Source organism: Temnothorax americanus, unplaced genomic scaffold (assembly GCF_048541705.1).
Source record: "Temnothorax americanus isolate GAGA-0224 unplaced genomic scaffold, ASM4854170v1 Scaffold20, whole genome shotgun sequence".
Classification (NCBI taxonomy): domain Eukaryota; kingdom Metazoa; phylum Arthropoda; class Insecta; order Hymenoptera; family Formicidae; genus Temnothorax; species Temnothorax americanus.
This window is the reverse complement of record NW_027509339.1, coordinates 2,113,910-2,134,978: the sequence shown is the minus strand read 5'-3', so window position 1 is coordinate 2,134,978 and position 21,069 is coordinate 2,113,910. Positions and strand designations below refer to the sequence as shown.

Here is a 21,069-nt window from a genome sequence, read left to right as displayed (position 1 = left end):
CTGAAAGAGACAATCGGATTGAATGAAAAGTTGCTTATTATCTAGCTGAAAGTATGCGGTAAGGACGTGACGCGGCTGAGGATGCAAAAAACATGTATATATTTATTCCGTGAAATAATGTACAAATAAATAGATGCGTCCGGGGAACAAATACATTATATTTCATGAGTCACTGTAAATGCTAGGGTAGCGGGGGATGATGCTCTTACGCAAGAGCTTTGCGAGAAGTTTTCCAGTTTTCTGTGACGGCCCGATCGCTCGTTTATGACAAATTTATAGTGAACGTTCGAATATAGATCAGCTTTCGTCGTCAGTGCCGATCGATAGGCCAATCCGGCTTCATCTCTCGTAGAAAATACCCATACGAAATTGCATATGTTGCGATATTTCAAGAGATGTTATGTGTTTCATTCTTAATATTTAATATTTCTTCTTAATATATTTAGCGAGAACGATTTAGCGAGAATTCAATATATTCAATATATTGAAGAATTCAATATATGTTTAATAAGACATTGGATTTGTCTGGTTTGTATCCTTTGTAAAAGAATAGAGAAAAACATCTTTAAGCAGCAAGGAAAATATAATTTCTTAAGAAAAAAATTATCTTAAACCTGCTTTTCTTTATTCCTATTTGTAAGAAATGGAACGTTCTAATTTTCTCCGAGAGAGTGATAGAGATTTAAAATATTCAATTTAGTAATAAAATTAGACTACATTAGAATGCGCATTCGGTGATCGAAAAATAATGATATCGACTTTTTTTTTATTCCTATAATAAGAATATAAAGATATTACAGAGATGTATCGTAGAATTGTCGTAGATAATTCGCCCTCGCACGGTGATCAGGAGTATCGTCGAGAGTAGGAGGACGAAAGTATGAAGAGCGATTTTATTATACTGGAATTTCAACTCCTTACACAATGATCATTGTTAATATACAGTTAGGTGTAGGTGTATCGACACAGAATATCGAATATAGAGCCGCACTACCTCGTCACCGCGTCGTCGCGGCGGATGACGATAATAGATAGCGCGATGATAATAATCATATAGCGATAATGATGACATCAATGTTCAGACGTAACGATCTCACACTATGCTAATTGGGTCTCTCTTGAAACGTTCTTAAAATGCCTATATGGGGGAGGGGGGAGATTCATGCATCCGCCTTGTTATCGCGTTCGTTTCGCGATCGCAACGCCTTCGATCGTTCGCCGCTGCGTTACTCTCCCAGAGCACTTCCGATTTCGCGGCAGAAAAAAACGATTCGATCGTTCATCAAATAGATACCAATTAAACGCATCCGGAAGCGAAGCGCGTCAAGCGACAGCGAGACCGATCGACAGTTCGGTATAAAAAAAAATTTGCTTTCCTTAAAGAAGGTTTCTTTTCTTCGAGCGGATTCGCTCGAGTGACAAATGTCGCTCGGTCCCACGTCTCCTAATGCGCTTTAACGGAAATTACATGCCCGCGCGAGCTCGCGGTACGACTCATGTGCGACATAGGCTGCGGTCCATTTGATGCTACAAATGCTTCGAAGCGTTCTTCTTCTCCTTTCTTTCAATGAAGAAAGAAGAAGAAGAAGTACGCTTCGAAGCACTTGTAACATCAAATGGACCGCAGCCATACAGTTGGGTGTTACGTTCGGTTCCTCGTGTCTCTACACGCGCGTATAGGCCATAACTGCTTCCTTTTATTGCCGTCGCCGATCGCTACGAGCGTAAGTATAAAATCGCACCGGTGGTGCCGCGATCCGCGACCGACTGTATATAAGCGGAATTCCGTCGCAATGAGCTCCGCAGGCTCGCGCGTCCTGTTTTGCTAAAATAAATTCTCGCTGAATCCAATGTGACCTACATATCGATTTATGCAGAGAGAGTTATATAAAATTTTCTTTTTAGCTTCATTGTTTCGCCGATGGTTTCTTGTGTTACATAGTCATCCGTCAATCATTTATTATACAACAAGCAATGGAGTTGATGATATTCCATGTAATGACAATGACACTATTATCGAATTTTAATCGTAATAGATAAGATGAAGCGTTCTATTCTAAAGATACTCCGTTTATTCTCTATTCGTCGTGGCGTTAGCGTCGCGTCGAACGCGGCTAAGAAAAAGGACAAAATTGTCGGGTACTTATCTTAAGGTAGGTATAACTACGGTGATAATGATGATAATAATAATAACGCGTATCTACCATACGAATATCTTTAACTGCATTATATATCAAATGTATCGAGTACACTGGAACGATATCTAAACTTAATCAGCCTCTTTATAATAATCAACAGCTATAAAACTCATCCTGATGTGTCGTAAAATTTTATATATCTTGGCTATATGTATAATTATATGTATATTGTAAAAGTACCGTGAATGCGAGTCGCACGAGTCCCGCCGGATGGACTCGATTCGACATGACGATACGTCTTTAAATCGTACGCTTACATCTATGTCACGTGGAAGCCTTTAGGCAAGCAAGAGTCGAACGAGTACGGTTCGCCTGTTTGTCAATTTGTTTTCACGGATATGCCATCGGACTAGCATCCATTTCATGCAGACTTATTTAATTCTTAGAACTAGAAAAAGATAAAAAGTAATTTAAACCAAGATTAAAGTTAATCCGCACTGGTGGAAATGGACGTAAATCGCTTAATCTTCTGTGAAGGAGGATCATTTACCTTTCAAGGTAATTATACTGCTATTATTAATTAATCTAATTAGGACCGACTTCATTAGCATAGATTAATTATCTCCTGTTAAGAGATAAAATATTATCTGTTTTAACAATTAACTTTGTAAGTTTGCAACGAATGTACTCTTTATAAAAACTTTAATTGCAAATTGATTTTTAAAGCAGATTTCATCCACTTTCGCGTTGCAGCGTCGCGAGCTTTGAAATTACAAAAGCGAGAGGAAGATATTTTCAACTCGTTTCTCAAATCGCGGAGAAATTATTCTAGTTACAGCACGGTAGGCGCTTACCGCGCGAATCGCTCGCGGCAAACTGCACTCGGCAAACTTGCTCGCTTATCGGCTTCGTATAAGTAAGAATTAAAATCGTAATTATAGTATAGTCATTTGAATCAATCTTATGGCTTACGTGCCTACGCGTTCTATCACAATTCGCCTAAAAAAGAGGAAAAAAAACGTATCACCCTTATCTACGTAACCGAAGTTCTGCCATCACCGACTGCAACGTGAGAATGCACTCTCCGCCATCCGGGCAAGGATGTGTCCGACGAAGAGCGACGAGAGCCGCGTTAATTTCTGACCTTGAGCGTCGCCGACGCTTGAAGCACAATTCATTCGAATCACCCCGCTCGGAAATTAACATCGCAAAAATAAAAACAAAATCGACCGATTGAAGGAGAACAGAGCGAGAGAATGCGGGTCTCTCTATTGAAACTTGAGCATAATGACTCGACCTGACCTGTATCGCTGATGTAAAGTCGAACGCTTTAGCGAAAAACACATGGCCAAACACATTGCTTTGAGAATCCGAGGAAATTAATCTCAATTCTGTCGAATTAAAAATCCAAGGTTAAAATTAAGAGACGTATATCTGTAAGATTTATTTCCTCCAATTCCGAAAAGAGTTCGCCCACTGCTGCACTGAATCTCTTCAACAGTAAAAGCATCGCTCTCGGCAAATTTCTCACATAAGTGTCTCTCATAAGCTCTTTACGAGCTTTTACCCCACCCCGATCCCACTGTTCCATCTTGTTGAAGACAATGAGACAGCATTGATGAGAATTCTCGCGGGGAAACGTTCTGGAATCCATTTAATTGTGGGATTTCATTTTCAGCGCGATATTACGTTACGTTATTCCAGATGCCGTATCTTAGGCTCTGGCCAAAAGTGGAACAGTGGGACGAAATGGAGCAAAACAGAAGACGATACACGAAACATCCGTTTCGTCCCGCGCAAAGAGAAATTTGTCCTACATTTTGGCACACGCTTCCCTTGTCTCTCATACTCGTGACTTAGGGCCGCTTATTACGACGATGGCACAAATCAAATCCATGGAAATCTTATCGAAGCGATTTTAGAGTGAATACCGTTACACCGGATTAAATTACGCCGATACAAGGCGACTCTGCATTTCCAGATGTTCCGACCTGAAAATCGGGGATTAAAATGCGATAGCTGAGTACGGATTATGTAATCTTTGTTTTAAATCGAATTCGACTTGCGCCATCCTCAAAATAAACGGCGTCCAGTCGAAATCACCGATTCTACTCGTGGATCAAATGATTTCGATGAACCGCCTGCGCGATTACTCGCCCACACGCAACATCTTTCTTCACCTCCAATCATTATCCTATACGACAGCACGAACAAATGCTATATTGAGTGAGCTACATACACGTGTATGCGTTACTAGACCGTTACGATTAATGTAAATATATTGTCGAATATATCCAGAAACTCAAGCGCGTCCGCTTCGAGTTCTCGGGCGAAACAGTTCGTGACAGTTTCGGCCGAACACAGTCACTCAATTCCGGGGGTGTGGGAGGTCCTCGATCAAACCCGTGGAATAACTAGCACGTCGTTGACACAGGAGCACGTAGGCGGATCTCCGGATTATGCACCGTATACATTTTTAAAGCCCCGAAACAGAATCGAAATTGTGAAACGGGCGAAAGTTCACGAGTTCATCCGCCGGCGTTTCGATGATCGATATACCTGAGATCGCCCATCTCAGCTGTAGCGTCGTTAATCTTCGTTATTCGTATCAAGGGACACAAGGGCGCGTTTATAATTAAATTCTGGCGTTGGTCCGAATATCCGGATGCGCGATATCGATATACCTCGGCCTCGTGCGATTTCGCGATTCACAGCTTCGATTCTTTTAGATGGACAGAAGCGCATATACATCCATTTGTTAACTCTTCGAGCGGATTTTGCGTTTGTTAAAAAATAAATAACTACGTAACATATATATATCTAAATAAAAAGTACAAAAGACCGATTTTTAAGATTTTTTCCTCTTAATCTTTTTATACAAAAAATAACGATTAAATGGTAAATTCCTGTAAAGGGATAATATATGTTCTTCTACGGCAACGTATCCCCAAAGAGTTAACAATATCCTTTTTCTCTCGATACAACCGTAAGCTCATAAAGCGCGTACATCTGCGATATCTCTTCCTCGTCGATTACAATCATAAGCGTGAAATGAGTTCGAAGATGCTTTAAACTCGTCGCACGCTTCTCGACTGATATCTTCGTTTATATACGTATTTACAGGACTAGAATCTTACTTAAAATCTCGGCTGCCTGCTCGAGGAGGGTCTCGAATCCGCGAAAGGGGGGGTGATCGAGAATCGATCGTAGCATCGTCGAGCAAGCAGAAAATTATGAGCATAAACGCGTGTGTTACCTTAAAGACTATACGCTTACTTTAAATATACTATGCAATTAGTACCCATCATTTTCTCTTACGATAAGAGTCATCAACGCAAATTGCCTGATATTCCGGCTAGCACCATTATACGGAGTGCCATCGGGACGCCTCTTAACAGATATCGCTCAACTGACATACTGTTTTGCCTCTAAACTTAGCATTCATTAAGATACGTTCCCATCTTAAATAATAATTAAATCTTTTGCTATATATAATTGAACATTCACGTCGCGATAATTATACAATATTCTTTATCTTAATAATCTTTTAATAAAGTTATTGAAAAAGTATTAATATATAATATATATATATTTCTTCTTATTTTTATCATATTCTTTCTATATCATTTCGATTCCATTATGTTTTATAACATAATCTTAATCGTAATCTTTATTTCCTTAAATTTCCCAAATTTAGAATTAATGATGAAAAATGCGTTAATCGTGATATATATTCACACTGTGGGATAATATATTTTCTCTCTCGTAATAAAGCTCACATTTTCAGTTGTCACCCATCTGTCCGTTTATATCTTCCGCGAATGTTCGGAACGATACGTGTTAATTAGCGTCACAAAAAACCCCATATCCAGTTTCGGTCAATTCCATCAAAAGCACTTAATCCGATTGCCGTGGGCCAGTGTCGTGTTAAGGATCGTGTTACTCGTTAAAACCTGCTCTCATCTTGCTTCTCATCGCGAAGCGCCACAAGCGCCGGAAGAATTTCGCTTTTCGCCTTATTATCGAGATAACAAAGCGTGTCTCTTTGACATCGACCATCTACGAAACGTAACGCGTGTCCTTTCACGCTCGATCCAATCGAGAGTTCCGAGAGAAATGTCGACATTTGAGAATGACAGGGATTGGTGGTAATGTGCAAAATTCAAAACCTCGATTACTTTAACGAGTTCGCGATCTTATACTGAAATAGAAATGTTTCGCGATTCGTTGATTGTCGTGTTCGAATTCGTGATGTGGAACAGGGAGATCTGTGTGTGTGTGTACATATTGCAGCAAACAGTAACGAAGAGTAGAATTTAACGAACTTTATAAAAAACAGATCACAGTAAATTGTTTATCTTTACTCGAACAAAACGTACTGGCATTGAGATAGCTTAACTGAAAACAACTTCAATTTCATATTTATTTGACATACTGCCCGATAATGATCCAAAAGTGATATATTATTTAAAATTCTAAATTTTTAAACATTACAAATCCAAGCAGTATGTCGTTCGAACTATAAACAGATATTTCATTTATACGTAAGTCAGAAAAATAAAATAAAGATTAATTAGTTTAATTAATTATTCTCTCATAAAATGTACCTTTGAAGCGTTTGCTTTAATACGTACAAAGATCACTGCTACAGAATGTCAGGTGTTCGAGATTTCCGCTCTCTTGAGATTTCCTCCATCACTTTAATTTTTCAAGTCCCGATTCCAGCCGTTCGCGTTCTATTAAATTTTGATCTCTTAATTTACTCAAGTATCCCCGAAATCTTCCTCTCGCCTCTTTCCACGATTTATAGCAACACGAATATCTTCTATATAGATTGTCAATAGTTATACAGTCATTTTGCTAGTCGTTTCATCCTGACTTTTTCAACTAATCAATACTCCAAACAATATTTCCCGGGGATGCCAATATTTATGCAGAATTGTTAACTTTTCAGTCTCTAGACATGCGCTTCTCATTTCAGAAATCACGCAAGTTATTTATGATCGCGAAATAGAAACAAATGTTCGTCAGCGACGTTTCAAACGTGATAAATGATCCTATATAAATTCAATAGTGACATTCAACCGCGACAAATGATTCACGTCGTTTTTCAAACTCGTAAATGTGAAATATGACACAAAAATTTCTCTAAATTAGAATTCCCATCATATTTTACTAAACGAATTTTCAAAAAGTGTCAAGTCATTACGAGAGCCAATTTATTTCAAGCTAATGCAAATGCCGAGGAAAAAAGGCTGAACTGGAGTGCTGGATCGCACCGGGGAATCTGTGTCGTACTACCTAGCGTAAATGCCGGTTAGGTGTTTTTCGTTGAATCAGATGAACCAGGTCGGGGATAATCCGTCTGGATTAAAAAGAAGAGCGCCATCTCAATCCTGCGCGAATTGGACCGAAAATCTCATCGACCCGTCTAGGCAAGCTTTGAACATCTGCCAGCGTCATCCGTGTCATCCGCACCGGTTTATCTATTTAGTTAACGTATTTACCTATCTGTGTGAATCAAAATCGAGAATTTTCACCGCTCTCGCGATATCGATTCCCGTGACCGATATCGGCGATTTGGTCGCGAGAGAGAAAGATGGAAAGAGAAAGAGAAAGTTGACCTCCAGCCTGCCTCCAATAACAAAGACGTTCTTGGAAGTTGAGTCAGCAAAAGATGCTGTGAATATATAGCGCCTACGCTGATAAATGCGGTTTAGGATACTTGTCTCACAACTTGTTAGTCAACGTCGCTATTTTTCAGAATTTTACTTTACGTTACTGTTAAAAAATTTTGATAAATTAAGCTTTCAGAGTGCGGAATAAAATATAATAATTAACAACGTGCAAACGTATTTATTCGCTGATCCTAAACCGCTGCTGTGACAAAAATCTAATAATCCGCGAGACCGCGTTTCAGTGAGGAGTGAAAGGAGCAAGAGCAAGACAAGAAGAGGATCGAGGGGACTCGGATTAATCTCGACCTCTCTCACTTCGATGGATCGTGTGTTTGATGTCTCGAGGGGACGTGGTAAATCGCGCGCGAGAATACCTTAAGGACTACTTTTGGCCAGAAACGCGCCCCGTTGCGACGAATATCTACCGGGATGTAAATGTTCGAGACGGTGGAGCTTGGCGGTAGTGTAAATAGGAAGGCGTATCGCTCGATTGCGAGTCGAGAATAACTGAGACTTAATTAATGCGCTGATAGTGCAAAACCGTGCTGGGTGTCTCCCTCCTCAGACATTAGCCCTTTCGATGCGCGAGAAAGGGACGCCCTGCTGAGAATAGTACGCCCTTAATGCGCAAAGAGGCAAATGATGTTCGCGTATGGTATATTAATTCGCGAACATGCATTCGCAAAATTACGATCTCGCGATAAAAAGTAAACCAAAAATTAACATATTACAATTCCATATTTATAATGTAGAAAAAATAATCTGTTTAACATAAATAAATTATTGTTTCTTTTTATTAGAAAAATTATCCAACATCCAAAGTAACAGCTCAGATATTCATTTCTTTTCGCTTTCAGATCGAAATAGATATAACGATGTTTGAAAAATTCAATATTTCGATATATGCGCAAATACTTGCATATTTTTATTATAAATTATAACGGCTAATATTTTATTTTATTATAATTGCTAAAAAAGAAAAAGAAAGCGTATCGATAATATCAAAGCTTGTAAATGTTTATCAAAATTATTTTATCGACGGGCCGCACAAAAGTACCGTGAGTCAAGTCTAATTTGCGAAATAGTTTATTTTTTATTGTAGAGTAAAACATGCAAATTTCGTTACGTATAAAATAAACACCAACGTGTTTTTAATTAAATAACAAACGAACGTGGTATATACGAACGTATAAATTTTATACGTTTTCTCGGTGAAAATTCATTTATTTTGCTTTCCATCAGGCAAAAGATGAATTCTTAAACCAGCACAGTTCTATATTTTTATCTAGCTGGTAGATTTCCACACAGCACATCATTGTGTTTGCACTATGATGCTTGTTACTAATATGTAATTTTCGAAGGTTAAGATGCGTATCAAATAGCATTTCTGATTAGTAGCTGTGTATATTTTTAGATTATTAACAATGCACAATAATGCCCTAATAATGCGACAGAGTAAGTAAACATAAGCGCGATCGATTCTGCCACAGCTTAAAAACGCAAAAATTTTTCAATGTCGTTGTTAATTTTTGGAATATTATTATTGTATAGTGCTGGAAAATTCCCAGCAATCGTATTTTTTTTTTTTTCAATTACGTAATGAACTTGTGCGATGTAATTTGACGATTTGCCATCGAGTATCAGACTATATGGAGACACCGAGCACGGTTTCTAGTCGATATAATCAGACAATGTCTCCGTATAAGCAATGATAATTCACGATAGTTTAAAATATTGATTCGCGTAGAGTATCGTTAATCAAGCGGTAAAAAGTGATGAAGGATTCATCACGAGGTCCCTCGTTTCCTAATGTCGACGATAGTTCAAGCCCTCTCGGGGTCCTTGCGAGTCGATCGCGATCTAAAACGGTCAGACTTAAAACGGACCATTAACCGACGTTAACCAGTCATCAATCACTCACCTCCGTCGTTCGTCAGACAGTTTTACTCATGCATCGTATATGCGGAGACCGTGCCCGAGATTGGGGCGGACGAGAAACGTGACGAGATCAATTAATTCTCAGTTACCCGAATCGGATCGGCGTGTAACGCGCGCGAGACGCGTCGTTTTCATCGTCGCAGCCTCGACGAACGAGAAGATTCTCCTAGATCGAGAGCGGCTGCTCGTCGCAACGGTGCACGAAGCCGTGCTGCTGTTGCTTATGTTGTTGCTGATGCAGCAACTGCTGCTGCTGTCGCTGCTGTTGCTGCTGTCATCCGCTCTGTTCGGGTAGCAGTATGCTGACGGATTTTCGGTTCGCCGTGGAGACGACCAGGTTCGTTGCGGCCAGGGCGGACGTCGGTAGTGGCCGATGGGACGGCGCGACCACGCGCACCTCCGGCCTGGGTGAAGCCTCCCTCAAGGGGCTACCGACCCCCACCAGCTCCTCGGGGTTCGTCGTCAATACCACCGACGGTCTGCAACGACGACCGCCGTTCGTCTCGTGAGTGTCGCGTACGTTCGCCTCGGCCGCGTCAACCCGTCAGTCCGTAAGCCAGATGTATATTTCGTCCATTTTCATCAGATAAACTCGGTCTAGGTAAATTAATCTTTTCTTTTGTATTTATCCGTTTTTAGGATTTTTTAAATTCGTTATAGATCCGTTAAGATGTAATATATATTTATTGATTTAGTTTAGTTTTTTCTAATAATTGTAAATTCAGTCTTTTCGAAATATGAAACGATAGGCATCGATCTTACGGACTGGAGATTAAAGGACAATGGCAGAAAGTTCATGCATTTTTATTGACTAAATTAATGATTACGTTTGCACAGCGGTTTATAATCCGATTTAATAACTACCGTATACTATCCAATTCAAAATTTTTCTTTTTCGATAATAATCATTTAGATATGAGCCTTTTTTGATAAACTACGATTAAACTACAATTTCTGTAGTATAAATATCAAAATAGATTGTAATTTTAATATAGATATATCAAAAATTGATTCAAATGTTTAGAATATCAAAATAGGTTTATATTTAAATAATCGTTATAATCAAAAGAAGAAAAATTATGGATCAGATAGTACACAGTAGTTATTAAACCGGATTACAAGCAACCGCGTAAACGTAGTCAATAATGCTACCTTCAACATTTATTGACTAAATTAATAATGCTTCAACATTTACCGATTTCAATAGTGCATCGGCTTAGCATAAATAAATGAACGAGTGAAACTATTAGAATCTCGTCGGAATTCGTATTTATTTATTGAACTATTACGTGACTCACACATGAATAATTTTCACATTACCACATTCAATTTGTGCTAAAATTAGAGACTGCTTCATTTGCGGAGGCACTGAATTTATTTCACGAAGTGCGTTGCCCGCACTATCGGTATTCGTATTTGAATATACACATCGAAATCAAGTAAAATAAACGGCATTCACCTACCTGCGCGGCGGGGGCGGCGTGGGAGTCCGCGATAGGGGGAAACTGGCGACTTCCCTCGTCACCGAAAGCGACCGGATCGATCCGAATGTTTCGGCCGGCGATAAATTGGCCCCGACGCTTTGCACCATGCCGCTACTGGAACACGGACATCGGTTAATTGCCAATTAGGCTGCGCACAGAGGCGCATGCACGCGGCTCGTCTGTCTTAACCCTCAAGTTCTTTCCGAACGTGTCTCCAAGGGTGGACTCAACGTGTGACTTTGTTCTTACGTTTCGCGGAATACAAGTGAATCACTTAGCCGAGGGGTTTCGGACCAACAAGAGACGGTTTCGGAGACTAACAAGAGAAGTTTGACGACCCGTAAACTCAAACAGATTTGAAACTTTCGCGCGGATATAGATTTTAGGGGATGAAGCGACCCTATACAGAGATAAACCAATTCTCTCGAATTTCTCCGATAGCTTTGAAATCGTCCGAAGTTGTCACGGAAAAGTTAAACAAGAAATATTTATTGCAGCTTTTTCGAGAGATGTGTAAAACTGTGTAACAGTCTTCGGAAAAAATTAATTGGGTTTTAGTCCTAAGCGCCTAACTTGAGAAAAAACATTGCTAAATAAATTTTGAGAGAAACCTCGGAAAAAAATGACATTGTCAAGTTCCATTAAGATAAGTTAGAGCGAATGAAAAAGAAACTCTCGGAATATTCGTGCACAGTTTCAGTATACGGTGCAACTTGCTCGAGTACGTCAGTCCTCGATTAAATATGCCTAATGACCGCGAGATGACGCATAGAATCTATTCTTTTTTTCATAGCAGTTCTTAAGAACTTTACACTTCGTTGCCCCGGAGCAAGGTTCTGCCGGATCGTTACGAAGACGTGATTAATGCTGCACGCAAGACGTTAATCACTCTCACATTCGTATACACGCCAAAACGCGCTATTAAATCCAACTTCGATAATGCCTCTAAAAAAAAAAACTGTTATAAATACTCCAATTTACGAAGAGAACTGACTGTTCTTTATATACCGAAACGCGATTAGCTTCCCGTCATCATCAATATAAAAAGGAGCTGAAGATATTTTTTATCAATATATGACGAGGAATGCGAAACGCACGGATTCTGCGCTCTTATATAGACGAGAGATTCCAAAGAGAGCGCGGAAAAATCTGCAGGCCGACATATGAAAACTCGCGCACGTATCACGGCTTACATAACAGATATATATGGATTTCACACACTCTCGCCCTCCTTCCGCCTCTGCCTCGTTCGCGCCGTTAACATTTGTCAAGTTGACGAAAAGCCTCCTGAGTTTGAGAGCGGAGCAATAAAAGAGCCAATCGATATAGCTTCGATAAGTACGGACGCTGTACAGATACACCTACGCATTCAATTTGCCTCTACACGCGGGGCATTTGTGCCCTTCGCTGACGCGAAAAGAACGTCTCGTTCTTGTCCCACGTTCTACTAAGAGCCGCGACTATTTTAAGAATTTAAACGCGACCACGAGCGTAACGGCATAAGCGATTTCTTCATAGAATTTCTCCAAACGCGCGATTAAAACGCAAGACATGCGGAACGGTATATTAGCCGTTAGAAATATCGCGACAAAAATACCGCCTAAAAAATATCTTGTTCTTTTACAAAGAAATGCGTGTCACATTATTGACTACCTCGAATCAAGTTTGACTAATCTGTTCTTTATAGTTTTCACTTCGCAAAAAAGATTTCGCTTCTTTTCCGTATCCAGTGTTAAACATTTCGATAATTAAATTCTAAAATTAAAATTTTACTAAATTAAAATCTATTTATACAGAACTCTAAATAAAGAATATTATTTTCTGCTATATGTGCGTATTTTCAGAATCGCAAAAAGCTATTATAGGCCATTAAAAATTACTAATACGTTTAAATATTTTAGCAGAAAAATTTTAAAATGATAAAAATTATTAAATCGGTTTTAAATCAATTTATGAATTTTTTATATATAAACGCACAAAGATAAAAAATATAATGTATAAACAGTATAAAGTACACAAAAACATTTATCAGCGTATAACGCTGATTAACGACAAGCCTGCTTATCTGCGATATATTCCAATGTATCTCGCATTCGTGCCGCGGGAATTCGCGAAACGATTATCGGACGACGGGACGGGAAATAGTTGATCCAAAGTGGATGGTTATCGATATTGCAGCGGGGGCCCTGAATGCTTTGAGAGATGCCATGAATTATTCATTCAGACTAGAGCGGGGCATGTCAGGATGTCGAAGTTATTACTCCGCTCACATCCGCTGAATTTGCGCGAACTTTTCGGAAAGATCTGTTCCCTCGCGAAGGGACATCCCTTAGGTCTTTTGGAAAAAATTTTCGTCGGAAATGGAACAGGATAGATTGATAAATAAAACAAATTTAGCTTTTAACAGAAGCTTTTAACAGATTTACAGATTTTTGCAAAAATTGAGATCCATTTATTTATATATCTATATATAGAGATTGATTTAATGCGTTTTAAGATTAAAAGTATACAATTTTTGGAGATAATATTCCAAACTTGGCATAAGCTGAACAGCAAGTTTTGTGCAAGTTCATAACTCTGAGTAAAAATAGCTTTATCCCTTAAACTATATGCGCGATTAACGGCCGCGCTCATATATCGCGGAAAAGAAGGGCTTTCTCTCTTGTTCTTATTCCATTTATCTGCCGGTAATATGTTTGTTCCAATTTATGAATCGGCACCAACGCATCATAAAATTATAGCGCATTTATCTTGTCTGCTTCGCGTTACTTTTACGGCTTACCTTAAGCAGCGTAGAATATTTTATTCGCATAAAAAAAGATGAGAGATGAAACTCGGGAACTTTGTGTATATTATGATAATTTAATACTTTCTATATAACTGGCGGAATACTTAAAAGCTACCGCTTCAAAATTTATCTTTGTGCATTTATATATAAAAAATTTGCAAGTATAAAAACATAATATTAGTCTTATAAAATTCTCACAACAAGTGATATTAAAAAGTTGCTAATGACTCTTGCACTCACATTATATTAACGAAAATCATTATAGTCGGAAATAACTGTAACCGTTATAGCGAGTGTAGAAGATCGCAATTAAAAGTTAACAACTCGTTAATGCTTCGTTAATATGCTTAAGAAAAAACAAATAAAAAGGTTTTTAAGGTTTTTAATTAAACCTACAAGTGTTTCTAGTAATTTATCGTATATAGATATGGTATAGAATAGCACAGATATTATTAGTTGAAATAAATACAGTATTACATATATATAACATTATTTATGTAACATAATATTGCAAACGCGTTTCCGAGTTTTTCCAGTTCCCACAACATCAATTGTTATCACATTATGCCAGACGATAAAAAATGATTGCATAAATAAAAGAGGAAGCGTTAGCCATCGTACCTTCATCGATCGTCCGACGTTACTTTAATATATCAAATGCAGCGATATTGCATGTCGCCATTTTTTTTATTTCAGGAAAAAAGTAGTTGAATAAATAAATTCAATATCACTGATGAGAAGCAATTTGTTATAAATTTAATTGCTTTAAGAACAAATATAAATTCCTTTTGAATGCTTGGATGCAATATATAATCATGGATTTATTAAATTATTATTAATGGACTGATTGTCAAGCGTAATAACACTAAACAAGAAACGTTTTATCGAAATGATCTCTTCCCTGAAGTCATGATTAAGTCATAGAAAAGTCATTTGTCTCATCAGTCACGCGCTCCTGGCGATAAAAATCAAGGAATCAATATGACGATTGACGTACGTGGCAGGAAATTATAATGGATCAGCAATGAATTAAAACGTACATTGACTACCGCCCGGATGAACTTTGTGCGACTTACACTATACCGAGCTATGTTTGTCTCACGGCTGGATATAACGTCTGATAAAATATGTATAAAACCTATTTTGAGTGGACGTGGCCTTTACGCGAACGCGACAGCGATGTCGCTGTTATGTCGAAAACAGAACTCAGCAATGTTCTGCGAATTTACATAATTGCGGAAGGCCTTATCGCCATAAGTATTGCTTCTCGCAATGTTTCCTCGATGAGAAATTCAAGTCAGGCTGAGCTTTATTCGAGACAACCACGCGGGAAATAAATAGCTCCGAGTTCGGTAAAAGGAATAAGAAAGCAAACTTGAAATTGTTTGATAAAGAAAAACATGAAAGAAATATTACGACGCCGGAATCGGCAAGAAAGCCGTTTCTAAAACCCAATATCAAACTTCAGGAACGCGTCCTATTTTTACACTCGGTGTGACATTTACAGTGATATATATTTTCTATTATAACGCACAGTTTGAAATCCGTCGGTTTTGCCAAGCTTGGCGCTAATAAATCGAATCTCGGTATTAGGCGTGTCACCGGGGGTAACTTATATATGACGTATATATATACATATTATAGAAGGTGTGAGCTGTACTCTCACCTGACGGAGCCCGAGGTCACCAGGAAGGGCATGGGCGTCGGGCACGGGCTCAAAGGCGAACTGCTCACGGAGCTGCGGGTGCTGCTCAAAACGGAGTGCGGACATTGCGGCGGGCCTACGTGCGGTCCTCCCGCACCGCTTCCGCCTTTGCTAGACGTGCGGCCTCTCAGACACGGGATCTTCGGCCATGCGCTCACGTCCTTGCCAGATACCCCTGAAACAACACACATCTCACTGGTTATTTTAGGAACGAGCGCCGAAAACCGATGCACTGATGAAACATGCAGATACATCAGCGGCAAATTGTTTAACTAATTAAACGGTAGAGTTTTTGAGAAATTGAAATAACTTTTTGTTAAAAAGAATACAATTATCGAGCTTTTGATAATTCGAATTTCAAAGAAGTGAGATTATATACACTGAGAGAAATAATTTTTTTTTTGTTTTCCAATAAAAGCTTTGTTGATTTGATAAAATCGGAAGATTGTATGTTGCCAAGCAGATGATTTGATTGGCTTAACAAAACATTTGTACAAAATATTTTGTTCTTTTTGTTCAAATAATAGACGTGTACTTAATTCAATAAAATAAATAATTAGATCAATAAATTGAAAAATCAACAAAATTGTTTTGTTGATTCTACAATATTTTTCCCTCGGTGTAACACACACTGTATTTGGTCTGAAATAGTTTATTTCAACAAAAATTTCATTTGAGATTTACTTTAGAAGATATTAAACTTGAATGTTAGATAGTTACAAACGTAATAGTTAATTAAACTGATATTACACTATGATATTGATAAAGAATCTATCTATAGATTGTCATTCGGTGCTTTGAAACGCATTGTATAATAGGTATATATAAATATACTAGACAGACGACAGATTATAATAGATTATGCCTCGCAACAAATTATATTCCGAGTCTAAAAGCGTATCGTGGTAAAAAAGTTGTTGGTATTTTTAACTACCTCAACATCATTATAAAAAAAAAAACAGGGACTTTCATCTCTTTTTTAACAAGCTTTATTTAACGATTTTGAAAATATAAACTGTTTCGCTTAACTTTAAGCAACATGTGAATAAGAGCTGGTTATAAAATGATAAACGTATATACGAACGTTAAAATACTATTCGTTGAAAATTTCCCGGTGTTTAAAAGCAAATTAGATGTAGATAATGAAATGCCTCATTATTTTATAATATATCATCTTTAATAAATTTTTATTTACAAAAGAACGCCAACTTAGAACATTCTAAGTTAGTAAATTTTTGCACGTAGGAAAGAAAAGTCCGTCGGTAATTCAAGGAAATTCCTACGAAAGTTATTACGAAAGTTTCAGGGAAAAAACGTAAGGAAGTCCTTTGGCCCTTGCACGACTTTTCTTCGATATTCATCTCAGGAACCATTACGAGATAGCCGTGCTGGTATATGTGTGCTGCACGCTTATCACGCGTACCGTGCCTGGAGTATCGTTGCGCTCCTCCCGTATTGGTAACGTTATTGCAGCGTCGGGATAATGCGGCGTTTAGTATGCAAAGGGGAGCTTTCGCGACCTCTTTTGAATCCACCGGCCATTTAAATATACGCGGCATTGTTGGTGATTTGACGAAACGATACGCGCGTAGAACGTCTCTCTCGGTCGTTTAGATTTCCGTTAAGAGATAGGAGCCCCATACATTAGCAGACGGAACGATCGCATCTTCACTACCAGACAGCAACTGGATTCGCTCTTCGTTTGACACTAGTTGCTATAGCGGGCTGTAAATAACGCGTGTCATCGTTCGATAAGAGAGATATAAATTGCGATCACGTAATTCGTACTGATGTCGGGGGCACGATTATTTAAAATGTCGTTACGAGCGAAATATTCTGACTCGTTTTTTCCGCGACTGTTTGAAGGTTAAATGAAAGGATCTTTAAACACCGCGCGATTAAACGTCATATACAAAAAGATATACAATAAAAAAGATCTAAAAAATTCGAGAATGGATTTCTGAGATATACCTAGACTTAATTGACATCCCGACGTTTGTTTAGCATTGTTAACGGAAACTCGACTCGGTGCCGATGAAGGAAAGAATGTGAAATTTAGAATAAAGAACGTGAATGGCAATCTCGGAATTTTGAACCCTTTGTTTTAAGTGGGTGTATAATTTTGCGAAATTTATTACGTCCGAAATTCAGGAATGCTCGTTTGGACATCCCCGGGATCACGGTCGCTCGCCAATTAAATCCTAGCATTGCTAGCTACCTTCCAACATCAACGTTGGATAATTCAGAGACAGGAAGGAAGCCGCTCAAGCCGTCGTGGTGCAATGCGGTGGAGCGGTGAGCAAGTATGTACAAGCATGAAATTTGTAACGCAGTCGGACTCTCGACTCGAGGAGGATCTGCACAGAGCGCGGAATACTCGCGGTTCTGCAATTCTCGATCTCCCCAACAATGGAGATCAGCGCGCGTCGACAAAGCCGGTGGGGGCCCACGTTTTCGTTCCCCGCTATATGTACGCTTCACGCGTGTGTACGCACGTTGTACGAACGCGAAAAAAAATTATGGCTGTTGCCAAATGCATGACTGCACGGTGATGTTGTAACACCCCCGCGAGGCGAGAAGATGTAGGTGAATAGATGTGCATGTGATGCTGTGTATTCTTCGTCGATAGCACAAGAGTCATTTTATTGCGACAAAAATATTTTATACACCAAACATCGATGAAAAATGTTTATGTGTAAATATATTCCTTCAGAGAGATGAGAAAAACTTATTATATTAATAAAATGATTTATGATAAGATATTTCTTAATAAATATTACTTGACAATGAGATATTTGAAAAAACCTGCTTATTTCTTTTGTATACTTTTATATTCGCAAAAAAACAATATATGATATACCGTCTACCGTGACGTAAATGAAATTCTACCTTCCCAGGACTCTCTAAATACAAGCATTCAATAAGGTGAAAGGTTACGGCGATTAGTGGGAAGATTAATTTTTCCTTCCAGGAAATTACAAAATCTTATAACGAAGGCTGCGCTGACGTAGGATTTAAAAGTTTTAAAGAGAATTTTCAACAAACGAGGTAGTATCGTGCATGAAGTTTTAATAACAAAATTAGTAATCAGTTCTTACATGATAATTAATTGTTAAATAAACATCCAATATATTATTTAATGATTACGATAACAACTGTTAATTCCAGTATTATCGAGTTATTATCCAATCCCACGCACTTAAACAATTTCAATTATCCTCCCTCGGCTCCCCCACACACACACACACACCATTTATTATTTTTATAGCGTCTGGACAAAAGCTCTCGAGCTAAATTCGATTTATCGGCGGACGTGTGAGTGTACGAGCATGAATGTTTATATCGTGCCTGGCCGTCGTATATAGCCGTCGCGCGCAAGGATCGCTTAATCTCAAAGTCAATAGCCGTCATTTCACTTCCGTCAGAATTTCTCGGGCTTCGTGAAGCCGACAATGGCAGAAAAGAGCGAACGCGGCGGTGGAATACTGCCAGGGTATTGCGCTGTCGTCGGTACAAATCGCGCGGACAATAAGAGGAGAGGAAGAAGTCACAATCCGGAGGCCGAAAGTATCGGAAAACCGTTCGATATTCGTCCCGAGATGAGGTCTTCGAGTAGAGACTGGTGGAGAGTTTCGTCGTGGGAGGACGATGAAGAAGAAAGAAGGATGAGACGGCGAGGCCTGGAAACGACAATCCACCGGGATTTGTTCCTGACCATCAACGTCCAGGATCTCAATAAACTCGCGGCGAACCGCCGCGCCGATCGATTACCACCGTTCACGTAACCGTGGATATATCTGACAATCGGACTTTACCGTTTTTTCTTTTAATTGAGCGAAGAGAAACGTTGGTTATTTCGATCTTAGAAAACAAATTTCATTTTGGACAAATGAAATTTCAACTACTTGTAATATCGAGATCTATTTTATAAAGTATTGGGGAAAGAACAAAAGAAGAATAATAGAAAAAGAGTCTCTATATGGTACTTTATCTACCGCGCGTTACAAATGTCTCACACACTTTGCAGTTTTCATATAGGGCAACTTTTTTGTTAATAAATTTAAAACTGACCTTTTTCTTTCCTAACGAGAATTTGATCGAGTATCTTCTTAACAATTTTTAAACGCTAATATATCAGGTATGCATAACAGATTTAGAACAGGAATCGTTGAAAATAAACTGTAACGCGTATACGTATAGATATGCAGTACTGAAATAACACCGTTTTAATTGCTTAACCGACTGACATATAGTTGATTGGAATAGGTCAAAGAAAGATAGCCGAAGGTAGCGTTTTAATTGGTTGACCGGGCATCGCCGAAAAGTGGGTCGCCCACTTTTGGTAAAGGCCAAGACTAAATCTACTGGCTTAGCCCGCGTCGCTACGTTATGCCGTATTAATCACCGTCTCCCTCGCCCCGTTATATCTCTGACCGCCGCGCTAGGGTTGGCGTGTGCCCCTGCAGCATACGATAAAGCTGACCTTTCAGCAAAATAAAATATCCCATCGGATCCGACGATCGCACGGTTGTGAGCGATGCGGCGAAACGCGTCCTTATGGAAGATCAATTCGACGTTCAAATGACGATCTGACGAATCGCGAACTATTAGCGAAATATGCTCGATCGTCGGCGGAATTAATGCCCCTCGGAGGCATAGGGTGAACGGGATAATGCCGACCGCCAATTCTGTCCCTTGTGGAACAGCTGCGCATTTACGGGAAATATAATCGACGGCTCAGAATTCAGAATCCTGATGGAATAATTGAGCATGGAGAAAGTTGAAGATAACAATTTCGAAAGGACTATTCGTAGACCCAACTTGTGGAGACATTTACGAAATTTAAAAAAATATTTAGATATAAAATAGAAAGTGTTCTTCTTTTTCTACGAGTAAATAGAATATTTTTTCAAAAGTTTACTCTAAATGTTATCACTATACTTGAAAACGGTTATTTTGTTATCATCATCGTATATGTATTAAAAGAGTCGATAAGCTTCCTCATGCGCCGATTATCCGACCTTTGCATTTATGGATAAAATTCGCTGATGCATTATTATAGCTTATCGTCTAGCACAATAGCCTTATCATGCAGGTAGCATCGTGTAATCTGACGCAGGTATTGCTGAAGTAATAACGCGAGATGTGTGTGCACTGTATATGCAGCAATTTAATTACAACGCTACAATTAATATTCTAATTAACAAAATGTCAGAGCGGCTTAATTAATGAAATGCGATTATTGGAAAAGACGTGAAAAACAAAGTAAAATTGTGATGCATAATGAACGTAAAGTTGCATTTTCATTGCACGTGTGTCTAATTAGTTTAGTTTATTT

At 38.8% G+C, this 21,069-nt stretch overlaps 1 protein-coding gene across 3 annotated transcripts in view; it reads right to left on the bottom strand.

The window, feature by feature from the left end:
* Positions 1 to 76: 76 nt before the first annotated feature.
* The window catches only part of LOC143897411 (uncharacterized), a 69,082-nt gene continuing 48,089 nt past the window's right edge, over positions 77 to 21,069 (bottom strand). For 2 of the 3 annotated variants that reach the window (XM_077406076.1, XM_077406074.1), the window contains exons 4-6: positions 15,693 to 15,906; positions 11,218 to 11,352; positions 77 to 10,233 (exon numbers count right to left, since the gene is read on the bottom strand). In XM_077406076.1, coding sequence (XP_077262202.1) covers positions 10,029 to 10,233; positions 11,218 to 11,352; positions 15,693 to 15,906 — 554 coding nt within the window. In that variant the 3' untranslated portion in view covers positions 77 to 10,028. The remainder of the gene's footprint in view (positions 10,234 to 11,217; positions 11,353 to 15,692; positions 15,907 to 21,069) is intronic. The other variant, XM_077406075.1, reaches the window with a different exon arrangement.